Source organism: Narcine bancroftii, chromosome 4 (genome assembly GCF_036971445.1).
Source record: "Narcine bancroftii isolate sNarBan1 chromosome 4, sNarBan1.hap1, whole genome shotgun sequence".
Classification (NCBI taxonomy): Eukaryota; Metazoa; Chordata; class Chondrichthyes; order Torpediniformes; family Narcinidae; genus Narcine; species Narcine bancroftii.
The window spans coordinates 106,679,911-106,692,986 of NC_091472.1; the positions used below are offsets into that span (position 1 = coordinate 106,679,911).

At 36.4% G+C, this 13,076-nt stretch overlaps 1 protein-coding gene across 6 annotated transcripts in view; it reads left to right on the forward strand.

The window, feature by feature from the left end:
• The window catches only part of cfap61 (cilia and flagella associated protein 61), a 203,022-nt gene that overhangs the window by 139,954 nt on the left and 49,992 nt on the right, over nt 1–13,076 (forward strand). For all 6 annotated transcript variants that reach the window (XM_069932362.1, XM_069932361.1, XM_069932358.1 and 3 more), the window contains 2 exons: nt 3,339–3,666; nt 9,838–9,929. In XM_069932362.1, the coding sequence (XP_069788463.1) occupies nt 3,339–3,666; nt 9,838–9,929 (420 nt within the window). The remainder of the gene's footprint in view (nt 1–3,338; nt 3,667–9,837; nt 9,930–13,076) is intronic.

Here is a 13,076-nt window from a genome sequence, read left to right on the forward strand (position 1 = left end):
CTTAGTGATTGGGCTTTTTCAGTCAACATGGGCAAATGTTCATCTTTATCAGCTACCCTTTCTTCCAGGGTCCCATAAGGGTCTATTCTGAGCCCCTTATATATGCTTACCCTCGGACGCATAATCCAAAAACATGGTCTCTCCTTCCACTGCTATGCTGATGACGGTCAGCTCTATCTCCCGCTGAAGCCCAATGATCAAGCAAAGATAACCAGCCTTATCAACTGTCTGAAGGACATAAAGTGCTGGATGGCTCAAAACTTCCTGCAGCTAACCGAAGGCAAATCAGAGATCATCCTATTTTTACAATAGGATTTGTATTTTTACAAAGCCATCAATGGACTAGCCCCCACCAACATCACTGATCTCCTACTGCCCTACTCCACTTCAAGACCCCTCAGATCAGCTAATTTAGGGTGTTTGGTTGTTCCATGTTCAAATCACAAATTTGGGAGATCGTGCCTTCGTGATATCAACCCCCAAAATGTTGAACAATATTCCTCCCTCCATCAAATCAGCCCCTTCCTTCAACTCTTAAATCTAGGCTGAAGTTGTATTTTTACTTGCAAGTGTTTTGAAGTGATGGTTGTTTGTTACCATGTTGCATGTACAATTCTAAACCTCAGTACTCTGAGCTTTTAATAGCTGCTTAAGTTGAGATGTAATTTATGATCTGAACAGCAATGTGAGTTGTTTTAAATGTGCTACATAAACAAATAAACTAAACTAATTCAGTTGGCATTCTCTCTACCCAAATCCATCCCTTCTTTTCTGCTCTGTGAAAAAGTGATATAATTTTACAGATGGATAACATACAGCAGAACTAGCTATAAGCAAAGAAAGCGAGTTACCTGGAGTTAATTTTTAATTTGGAGATACAGCATGGTAACAGGACCTTCCAACCCATGAGCTCGTGCCATCCAAGTGCACCCATATGACCAATTAACCTACAGACCCCATACACCTTTGGAATCTGGGAGGAAACCTGAGCTCCCCGAGGAAACTCACACCACACAGGGAGAACATACAAACTCCTTACAGACAGCGGGGGATTCAAACCCAGGTCACTGGGCACTGTAACATTGTTATGCTCATTGCTGCACTAACTGTGCTGCCCTTTAATTTTATTTTATTTTTTGGTAAGTATCAGAATTAATTTTTTGGACAGTGAATTGGGACCCTATAACACAATTAGAACCCAATATAATTTACAAAATAATGAAACCAAATTTTGCTGAAACCAAAGCTCAAGGGCATTTATTTCAATACCAACTTTACCATTGCATTCATTGTTAATGCCTGACCCACTGAGTTTCTCCAGCACTATGTTATTACATCAGAGTGGAGCCTGATGGAGAATTAAAGTCGAGGCAGCAGGAGGCTGTTGATAGTTCTGCAGACAGATCATAGGTGCTCTGCAAAGCTGTCACTCAACCTGCACGTGATTCCTCGAGAGAAAATGAGACCATGTTGTGAGTACAACTTGTAGTATATTGGTTTGAAGACATGCAAATGAATTGCTTCCTCACCTGGAAAACTTAAATCAGTAGATGGACAGCAGGGAATGGACAGATGTTACATTTCCTGTCATTGCTTTGGAAAGTGCTGTAAGAAGATGGTGGAGACAGAGGAGTAAATTGGGAATTTTTGTTGGGAGCCAACCTCTTCAGAATGTTGAAAGGGGTGTAACACATGGTGGAATCTCACTGAAAGAAAATGTAGATCAGAGTAACTCTGGAAAATTGGGGGGGGGGGGGTGGAGATGAAAGAGGAGGTCAAAAAGGAAATAAAAGTGCCAACTGTGATTCAGGAAGAAGACATCTCAGTGGCATCTCTGCAGAGAAAGCAAATGCAATACTCTGTGAAGCACCTGCATTCTGTCCTCATGGGCTATCCTGAGCTTCCCATTGCCTGTCATTTTAATTTTTTCCATCATTTCCATTATATCTGTCTGCAGCCTCTTGCATTGTTTTAATAACCTTGAAGAATAACTCCTCATCTTCCATCTGGACATATTGCAGCTTTGTGGATCAATAGCAAATTTTAGAAGTTTCTGTTTGTATCAGAACTGATCAAGTTCTCTTATAATTCACCCATCTGTATATTGTCTCAGTTTTACTTTTTCCATTAGTTCTGCTTGACCTGTTGTTTCTCTCCCTCCCTTTCATACATTGTATGTCCCCACCCTCACTGACCTCACTGAATTTAAAACATGAACAGTTTATGTCTGCATTTCTGGTAGCACAGCGAATCATTTCAGGCAAGTGTTAACTGAGGTAAAAAAAATATATATAAAGTCCTGATCCTGTTGCTTTAAGCCAAATCTACTTTTACTGCCAAACTCTGAACTGGACAGAACCTCTCATTTTTGATGGTTTGTTGATTTTCACCCTAGATGTTGAGTGTCAATAATGCAGCTATCAAGCTAGCTGTCAACGCACAAGGCTGAAAATCAACAAACGATTACGATGACTGATGTACTCCCTTGAAGACCAATGATATGGTCCCTAATTTTTAGTACAATGGGTCCATAGAACTAAAATATAGCTTTTGTGTTGCTACCTTTTGAGATGCACATTACCATTCCTCTAGACTTTTTTTTCATAAATACTTTTCTGCTAGCATTTAATGAACTCTAGTTGGTAAAAGTCAAAACTTTGGATTGGTGTAGTAGAAAGGTTGCATAAGATATTGGTGAGGCTAAGTTTGGAGTATTATGTGCAGTTTTGGTCACCAACCCACAGGAAAGATATCAATAAGACTGAAAGTGTAGAGAAAATTTACAAGAATGTTGCTTGGATGAAGAGCTGAGTTGAACAGAACTTTCTCTTCTGGAGCAATAGAAAATGAGTTGGGATTTGATAAGAGATATACAGAATTATACGGGGTATAGATAGGGTAAATGTAAGCAGGATTTTTCCACCAAGTTTGGGTGAGTCAGGAACTAAAGGACCTGGGTTAAGGGTATTAGATGAAATGTTTTAGGGGAACTTCTTCACTCAAAGAGTGGAGAGACTGTGGAACAAACTGCCAGAGGAGGTGGTGGATGCAGGTTCAATTTCAACATTTAAGAAGAGATTGGATCAAAACATGGATTAGAGAAGTATGGAGGGTTATGGTCTGGATTCAACTCAATGAGACCAGGCAGAATAAATGGTTTGTCATGGACTAGATGGGCTGATGCAGTCACAGGGAGAATGTGCAAACACCTTACAGCAGCAGATTTGAATCCAGGTCGATGGCTCTGTAATAGCATTGTACCAACCTCTATGTTAACAGTTCTGCCTTGTGTTGTAGCATTCTATGGCTCAATAAAAGTTATACTTTTGATTTTGCAGGCTTTCTTTAACTTTGACAAGAAGAAAGTGGACTATGATGCATTCAAGGCTATAAATAAGGCATGTCTTGTCTTTGATGGAAAACTAGTCATCGATTCCACTTTTCATACCAATGACATAACAATTAGATCAGCAGGGCCACTTACTAAATATTCACGCCGGTATTATGCTGATCAGTGGTCCCATGAAAATTTTAATTCAAAGGAAATTGGATTTCAGCTCGCTGCGCTAATGCTGCATCTTTTTGATCCAACTCTGGAACAAGTGACTCAGCCACCTGCAGAACTAGATTTACTTGTTCCCACTTACACTGGATGTAAAGTCAAAGGTAGGTGCCAGAAATATTTAAATGGATTTTACTTCTATCTTCTAAGAGTTGATAAATGGTTTGTAACATACTGATCCAGAATTTGCTATCACCAGAATTCACCACCGAAAGCTGTACAAGATTGAAGTTACCTCATGCAGCACCCCTGGCAAGAACTTGTGATTTGGTGTCAGAAACTTGTACATTTCTTTGATTTTGTAGGTTTGAGGTTGGATAGAGACTGTGGGATGTACTGCAAACTCCACATAGGAAAAAAAAGCCACAAAACTTTACACTTAGTTTCTGATATTTAACGGCTTTCAAAAATATTGAAAAATTATTAAAAATTTAATAACTAACAAATAGCTGAAATGCTTTAGGATACCTACACTTTAACCTGGTTCTGGGCACTTGCATGAAATCCATCGTAAATGGAAGGAGATTGCTGAAACTTTCTTTACCCACATTGAACTCCATGCTGAGAAGTACCTCTTCTTCTCCTGTTGAGTTTTTCCAACAGTTTCTTTTTGTGTTAATTCAAGACGTGGAAGATTAAAGTCGCTGTATTATTAATTGTTCACTATGGCTAACATAATTAATGAAATGAACATGCATCCGAAGGAGATGGGTGAGAAAGTGGGGTTCGATTTTAATGGGGCAATGGCACCAGTATGGGATTGGGGAAAACATCAACTCTACCAGTGCATGATGACTCACTTGAACTGGATCAAGAGGAGAGAACAGAAAAGATGGATATGACAGTCACTGGGACATTAATCCAGCAGGGGAGGGACATGGTAAGAGCTACAATATAAATGATAGTGCAAATAAAATAAAAAAAATGACCATAGAATATACAGAGAATGATAATAGACAGAAATTCTACTTTTGATACAGTGGATCAAGAGAAAACTAAAGATAAGGGAGAAATGAGAAATAAGAAATATCTTTAGAGAAGATATTCTAAATAATCTTTCTTCATATAACTGAGAGCCTAAAAACTGTTTACCTCTTTTCTGTACACTAAACCAGCAGGGCAATGCTCATTTTCTTAATTTCATGTGTCCTTAGCACTACAATCTTTAAATATGCCCCTAGTCAAATGGTATTCTCAAGTTCCCTTAGTTCAACTGCGCAATTAAACCATGCTAATAAATGAAGGTCTTCAACATTACACAACTCTCAGCACAGTTGCAATCAAGTCATTTGTAAGAGGGCTGATGCACAGTAACAAGATGGTCACTGCAATTACCAATAAGTGGTGCTGTGTGAGGAATGGAGCTAGGAGAGAGAAGGGATTAGCTGATTACCTTAATAATGGAGCAGTATAGCACACACGTCAGCTGCAGTAGTCTGAGGCAATGGAGTTGAGATTAAAAAGGACTTCCACTTGAACTGAGCTAACAGTCGAGGTAGAAGTATGAGCTTGCAGGAGGACACAAATCTCAAAGAGGATAGCCTTGTTGAATGTATAGCCTGCATAGAACCGCACAGAAATCTAGTTACAAGCTTCAATCCCTATAAACCTTTGACTGGCAAGTTCTTCAGTGCTCTCTTCTACATGGGCTGTAGTGTCTCTGATGCCTAGGTTCCTTTTCCTTGTCATCCAGCAAATGAAGTTATACATGTAGACAAATAGTCATAGAGCAAGCAGCAAGTTGGCAGGATGCTCTCAACGTGCTTAGTAAAATGTAATTAGAATGGGAGTGGTCCTCCAAGCAGAGAATCCTCAGCACCTCTGGTTGGTTGTTCTGAGAGTAAATCATGCCAAAGGCTAAAAATCAATGTTATAATATTATTGAAATTGTTGTAAAATACCACACTGGAACAGTACTGTTGCTACAATGAAATGCTACAGAAAGTACTTTTGGTGAATGAGGAAGACTCAAAATGGTTGTAGTGTTGATCTTTTCCAGACAGAGTCTATTCAAAATTGGACATTACTTTTTTTCTTTCAGTGCTGTGAGAAGTAGACTAGGAGTGCATGAAGTAAAATGAATAGTGGTGAAAAGGCAACTTTCTTGATTTTATTCAAAATAACTTTAAAAATATTCATACCCCCTATAGCCAGCAAGGGAACTGAGTAGATTAGTTTTAATAATAAGTGATCAGCCAAATGTAATCATTTATTTAATAGCAATCTTCCATTAAAATTTCAATGCGACATTTGAAAAGGGAGAGAGACAAAATAGCTGCAAAGAATCTGCATTTGGCAAAGGTGGAATTGAATTCAATGAGACAGAGGCTGCCCACAAATGGGTTGATTGGTAAGATGACAGATCAATACATGTCAATTAAGAGACAAGAACTAAAGCAGGGAGTTGGGGGGGGGGGGAGATTATGGACAAAATAAAGCAAAAATTGCACTTACAAAAGAGTAGAATAAAAAGCAAGGAGAAGTAACAGGATGACAAGAGCTACAAAAATGGACTGGAAGAAATGCACAAGGGATATTGTCATCAAACCACATCTGAAGCACAGTGAAGATAGCGTAGTTGAAGAGAAGCACACCATAGATTTACCAGAAATGGTATCTGGTCTCATAAAATAGTACATTTAAAGGAAAGGCTACAGAGAGCAAGTTTGCATTCCCTGGAATTTAGAAGGTTACAGGATATGTTTGATAGAAGTCTTCAAGAAATTATTGTATTTATTTATGCCAATCACTTTACTTTATTTTAAACCTTTCTCTTGCTTGTTCTCTGGTTTGTCTTGCCAATGACAATTGAAGGAGGTAACAGTAAAAAGCTGCGACCAAGTGAAGAAAAAGAGTTGGAAAAATCTCTCAATATCTATTGCAAAGCGACTTGGATTGTAGGGTGCTTGGTGGTTCCATACTGAAATCGCCAACTCAGGGGAGATCATGCCTTCGCTATTGTAGCCCCAAACTGTGGAACAACACTCCTCCCTCCATCAAATCACCCCGTTCCTTTAACTCTTTAAATCCAGTTTGAAGTTTTTTTTTACTCACAAGCATTTGGAGGGGATTGTTGATTGTTACCATGCATTATGTATAATTCTAAACCTTGGGTACCCATTTTATACTGCAGTTTAAATAGCTGCTTAAGATGCAATTTATGATCTGTACTGCATGTTGGTCAATGAGAGTTGTTTTAAATGTGCTATATAAATAAACTAAACTAGTAATTAAAGTTTTTACTTCATATTAGTTTGTAATCATGGAGTCAGTTAACACTCCAAGCTGTTTGCTGCAAGTTCAATTTCTTATGTCAATTCTGCAGTTAATGTGCTACATCTTGTCATCTCACTCAGCATAACACCTCGTTAACATCCTATTCCAGTCACACAAGCTTTTCTCTATCACCTATACAGCAATAATTTTGCTTCATTCCTATGCCTTATTTCTGGTAAATGTTTGACATAATTGAACAGGATATCACATTAGAATTGGCAGAACACACATTTGCTGAGCCTTTAAGTTTGGTGAACATGAATCCTAGTTAAAAAGGAAACAGAATACTGTAATACGATTGCAATTGAAATTATTGTGCTACCCAGGTTGCACAGATTTAATTAGAATCAAACCTCCTTGTTCTGCTTTAAGCTATTTTTTAAATATTAGCTCTCTTAGCATTAAAATGTTTCTGGGATTCAGAGGCAAGCGAGTTAAAAAAAAATAAGAACAAAGAGCTTCCATTGTGTTGTGTGGAGTGCAAAGCAGAAATGGCATCGATCTCCAAGGAGAAGATGAGTATAACCCATCCTCAATGTCCTAATCACAAACAATGAACAGAACCTTCCATGTTTTTGATGTTCAATCACTATCATTTTTATGTAAGAATTTCAAATGAAATTATGATCTGTAACTGTAGGGGAGATTGGAACAAGGAGTCATAAGTTAAGGGTTAGGAGGTAAAACTTTAGGAGTAACATAAGAGGATGCTTCTTCACTCAGAGAGGGGTGGCTGAGTGGAATGATCTTCCGGAAGTAGTTGCGGAAGGGTCAATTCTGTCATTTAAGAGGAGATTAGATGAGTACATGGATGTGAGAGGGTAGGAAGGTTATGGGCAAGGGAATGGGTAGGTGGAGCTAATGGAGTTTTACGTAGATCGGTGCGGACTAGAAGGGCTGATATGGCCTGCTTCTGTACTGTAAATTGTTATATGGTTATTATAAATATTGAATTATATTGTTTCTAACAGTACTAATTATGTTTTGTATGACCGTTCAAAAGAAATATAATATGTCATTTTAGATTTTTATTCTTGTGGCATAAAGCAATTATTCAAAAAGCTAATTCACATTATAACATTCTGAAAGGCAATAAATTATGACAAACCCAATTTTCATAGTATCCTTATTATATCAGTCCTTTATACATTTTTAAGGCCAACTTCAGTTGTCATGAGCTATTGACTTCATTAAAATATGCCTCAGCATAACAATTTAGAAAAACAAAAGGATGCACAAATATTTAAAATAATAAACAAACCAAAGATTAATATCTAACTCACACTTGTATCAACCTCGTCAATCAGCACTGGAGTGATTATATTAACTGCTCATCCTGAATGAAGCTCCCCACATGGTTTTTGTAACCTTGTGATATACATTTATTTCACCTTTTTTGATGCAAGTTGCTGTCACTTTACCACCTCAACAACAATAGCTTCCAGCAGATTGAACAGGCAAGCGTGCGGAAGATAATACACCTGCATTAAAAAAAAGCCCACAGCTTTAATTAATACTTTATTTTACAGTACATGAAACATTGGCAAGCTATATCACAGGATTTTTTTAAAAAATGCATAGTATTATGAAATCGACATCTAAGGAAAATGGAAATCCATATCTAAGAAGTTAGGTTTTTTTTAAATAAAAAAAAACACCTGTTATGGAACCATTTTGGTTTATGAAAATCATTTTATCCCAAGTACAGAATATGTGAATGAGTTTTAGTTCGTAAACACTTAATTCTTGTCAATTCACTTAATTTCAAAGATTATACTGAAAGGGATAATAGTGGACTTTTTTGGAGGAGCAGAGAAGGACTAACCACAGCCTCCAGATTTTCACATTTATAGAGATTGCTCTTACTTTCTTAATGCAGCAAAAAAAAAAAAAACAACATTATTTTCATTATCGTTACAATGGCCAGACCTGGGTGATCAATCACCGGTAGTGTTCAATATAAATGGAATGATGCAGCAAAGGATTAAATTTCATTACTAAGAATTAAATTGCAATGAATTATAAAAACAAACAAGGATGCCAAGTGAAGGTTGGTCATTGTAAATTCTTCAGTTTATTATGGTATTTTAGACCAATTTTTCCTACAAATCTCTGATAGCTCACATTTTACTGATAAAACCCCTTTCAAAAAAGAATATTTTTCCAAATCAATCTGAAACAATGCAATATCTCCACTGAGGTGCATACGAATTAGATAAACACAAAACCTTCTCGCATTGAATACTGCATTTTAATGATCATTTTTATTAGAATTCAGGAAGAAAATAATATTTTTCTTTATGCAAATGAAACAAAAGTGCAATCTTTTCAATCTTTGTTACTAAATCAAGTTCCAGTATGGAACATATTCACAGAAGCACCATAACAGCTGTGATCCTGCTGGTAGCACACAGCAGGGAAGAAGCAGGAGATTGTTAAAATAATTCCCTCTAAGAATGATTTCTCATTTTCACCGACACACAGCAGACCTAAAAAATCTATTTTGTATTATATTTGTCTTACCCCTTTGTTTCCCACCCACACCACCCCTGTCCGCACAAAAGGTGAGATTTTTTTCCCCCATGTCATTTAGTCACTGTGGGTCACATGCCAATTGCAGTCTTGAGGACAGGTGGGTAACTTGCTCCAGGCCTCTGCAGTTTTGGGCTGAGACAGCAGCTGGGAAGTGCCTGAATGTTATCTTTGGTTAGGTTTCTCTCCAATTTTTCCTCATTCTTTGGGAAATTGCCTGGATCAGTTCATTTAATATGTGCCCCCTACTCAGCACCTTGCCTGAGTTGCCACAATGATGTTATTGAGAACAGGAACCAGCGATTCATTCCAAACTTCACCATCACACATTTGTTTGAATAATCAATGCTACTAATTTAGTAGAAAATTACTCATTGTGATTTAAATGTTGTCTTCTCCATTTTAAATTTTCTTATTTCTTACCATTTGAAAATGAATAATTTGTGTTTGTCCTTTCTTTAACACAGAATGTATTCTGCCAGGTGATTACCATTACTTGCATGTTTCTAAACCAGGACCAATGACTTGTCTGGACATACAGAAGGGAAAGCCTGAATATGTAAGTACTGATTACTAGAATGGAACATCAATTTTTATTAGCTTGTGGACTACAAACAAATCTGAGAATTAAACATTTATGTTAAAATAGTTCAATCTGTTTTTTTAAAAATTAAGCTGAGTGCATTGTCATGTAGAGAATATTTACAGAATTGTAGATTGCAGGAAGGAAACCATGCATGTGTACCAGGTCTCTGAATGACTTCTATTCTTAATTCCAATATCCTGTGGTGTTCCAAATCTTAGAAACAGGAATAGGATCATACCTTTGAGCCCTTTGAACTTACCTGGGCAGCCACATTTATGGCTAACCAGCATACCAAGTACATCTAAACCTCTTTATCTGGGAAAAGGCTATTGATCTCATATTTAAAATGATTAATTTATCTAACTCCTGCTGTTTCAGGTGGTAGACCTTTCTTAATTTTTCCCATCCTTTGTGTGAAATCCTTTGTCATTTCTATACTGAATTTTAACATTTATTTGCCCTGATCATGGATTTTTTTAACCCTTTTTATGTTGTTAAATTGTATAAACCTCCCTAAAATTACCCCTTTATCTTTTATATGCTGGGAGACATATTTTGAATAAATCAAAATAAGTTGTTAGTATGATGCCATTTTTTACACCTCTCTTCTTAATTCAATCACTGAAGCCTTCCTTCAGATCAATATGTCACTTTAAAAGGTCTTTTCTTTAGATCTAAATATTCCAGATGTAATCTAACCAGGATTTTGTTTTTTAACCTGTAGCTAGACTTTTTTCTGTATATTGCAAACTTAAAGTAGTTTACAAACTATCAGACTGTAGAATGATTTCTTTCTACCAGACAACATATTATTAGTATATGCAGAGGCCCCTACATCTTTCTGCCAAATTAAATGATATTCAGATGAATTTTAGTCCAAACTGATGATTACACACTTACCTGTGAGAAACTACATCTGCCAGTATCCTTATATGTTTATTTTACTGCCCCATTAATAAAATACTATTATTGAAACAAAAGGAACACACACTCTCAATGTGAACAATGCTGCAAATGATCTAATAAAATGTGTTTCAGCAGATTACAAAGTATATGAGGCTTGTAATGTTTCATGTTATGTATTTAACAGTTTACAAGTTATTTTTTTTCTGAGGCAACTCAATAAAAATTGCAATTGAATTATTACAATTGTCTAATCTTGTCCCGAAAGGTTAAGCTGGACAATGGTAGATCTGTTAATATGATTTTATAAATGAAATAAAAACTATATTAAACTACACATTACATTTATTCAAAGAATGTTAGCATCTTGTTTTACATTGACATGATCCTCCAAGTTTCAGAAATCCGACTAAGGTCACGTCCTCAGTTGTTGGCACTAACTAGCCAACATATTTTGTGGCACATTGATGGTTAAAATTATCCAGTGAGGAAGTTGGCTTAGCCAAAAACAGCATGAAATGTCATCCAGAAATTCTAATCGTATTTTGTTGAATCTAATGATGGATTGCTATTATATTGGGAGGTTTATTAAGAAGGAAATTTCTGATGCTGAACCAAATAATATCTAACACCATTTTGCAGCAAATATAGTTTACTGGTGCAGAGGGGACTAACAGTTTTTTTAAATGATGCTAATTGACTTGCTCATGTGAAAGTGATCTCTCACAGCCATAAGGTTCATCACCTTTAGCTCTCTCAGAGGCAGTTCACGTTGCAGTTCCATTCCCATAAAGATGAGCATCTGCTATTTTGTAGTAACCAGTAACCGGAATGAATATCTTCAAATGTTAAGAAAATGAGTTTCATTTTCAGTGTCAAACAGTATTTACATTGAATTCCAAAATATTGTATTGTCCTGTAAAATGAATTCTCTCTGTAATGCACACAATTACAATTCAACTATTGCCTTCAAAGCTGTTGCATGAATACAATGTCCAATCAATTCTATTTGTATAGCTTAATTTTACAATGAAAAGCTATACATTTGCAGTCCTTACTGACCATGTATATTTTAACATAACAATGCAACAATCATATTAAAAACACAATGTGGTTATATCATTACAGTACATTGAATAAATCAAAATAAGTTATTAGTATGATGTCATGTGTAAGTTAGGCTCCTTTTCTACATTTCAGTTATTAAAAAATATATATTGAGGCCTGGTGCCAATTACAACGCAAGAGACCAACCATTTCTGTCCAACAGAGCCAAATTACAGAATATCAGAAGTGAACACATTAAACGAACAGCCTGGGCAACAACAAGAAATTATCAATTAATAATGACAAGAGAACTGATATTAAAGGCAGATGTGAATGTACAAACATCCAAGAAAAGAGGGTGTAAATTAGAAAAATCAAAAAGTGAGGCTATAAAATGAAATATAGGAGGCTATGGAGATCCACAATGAGCATAATAATAAAAGAAAAACTAGGGTTAATAAGGTTTAAACAAAATAACTCAGAGGTACGGCAGAGATTAAAAAAAAATTACTTTAGTGTTTAGAAGGAAGATGAATAAGGTAGCCATACTTTTAGAATGAGAGATTTTAAAACAATATTTTAAACCATCTAAAAGAGAACAGGAGGAGATTATTGATTTTTAAACTTTGCTTGCCCTATTTATGAGGCCAGATGCACAGTATAAAGTAAAGTAAATGGAATAGATACAAGAAATTCTTCAGGTAATCAACATCAGGGAAGTGAAGATTAAAGTTATTGTGAATGATGGGATTATTTTTACAGCAACAGGCAATAACTGTCCTCAACAGCTGTGGTCACCACATGTATCTCAGTCAAATTTAGAAGGCCAGACACTCCTTGAGTCGAGGGCTAAAGTCTAGAAAACTGTCTCAATGTCTTGAAAGATGAATTGAGTGAAGGGTTGTTCAGCGAGCATTCAAATGGGTTATCACTAACATTCAGACAGCCACGCAAAAACCACAAAACAGGGTGTAGGATAGCAATAAAAATGAATCAGCATCAAGCAAGGGTGAACCAGCGGAAATGCTCTACTTTCCCCAGCCCACAAGCAAAGTTGTAATCATAGTTCACCTCATCAATTCAGTCCTTCTTCCATTTTTGGACCTGCTCTATTTGCTAAAGCCCAGAGATGGATTAAACATCTTACAAACTAGGACCAGATGTTGATCA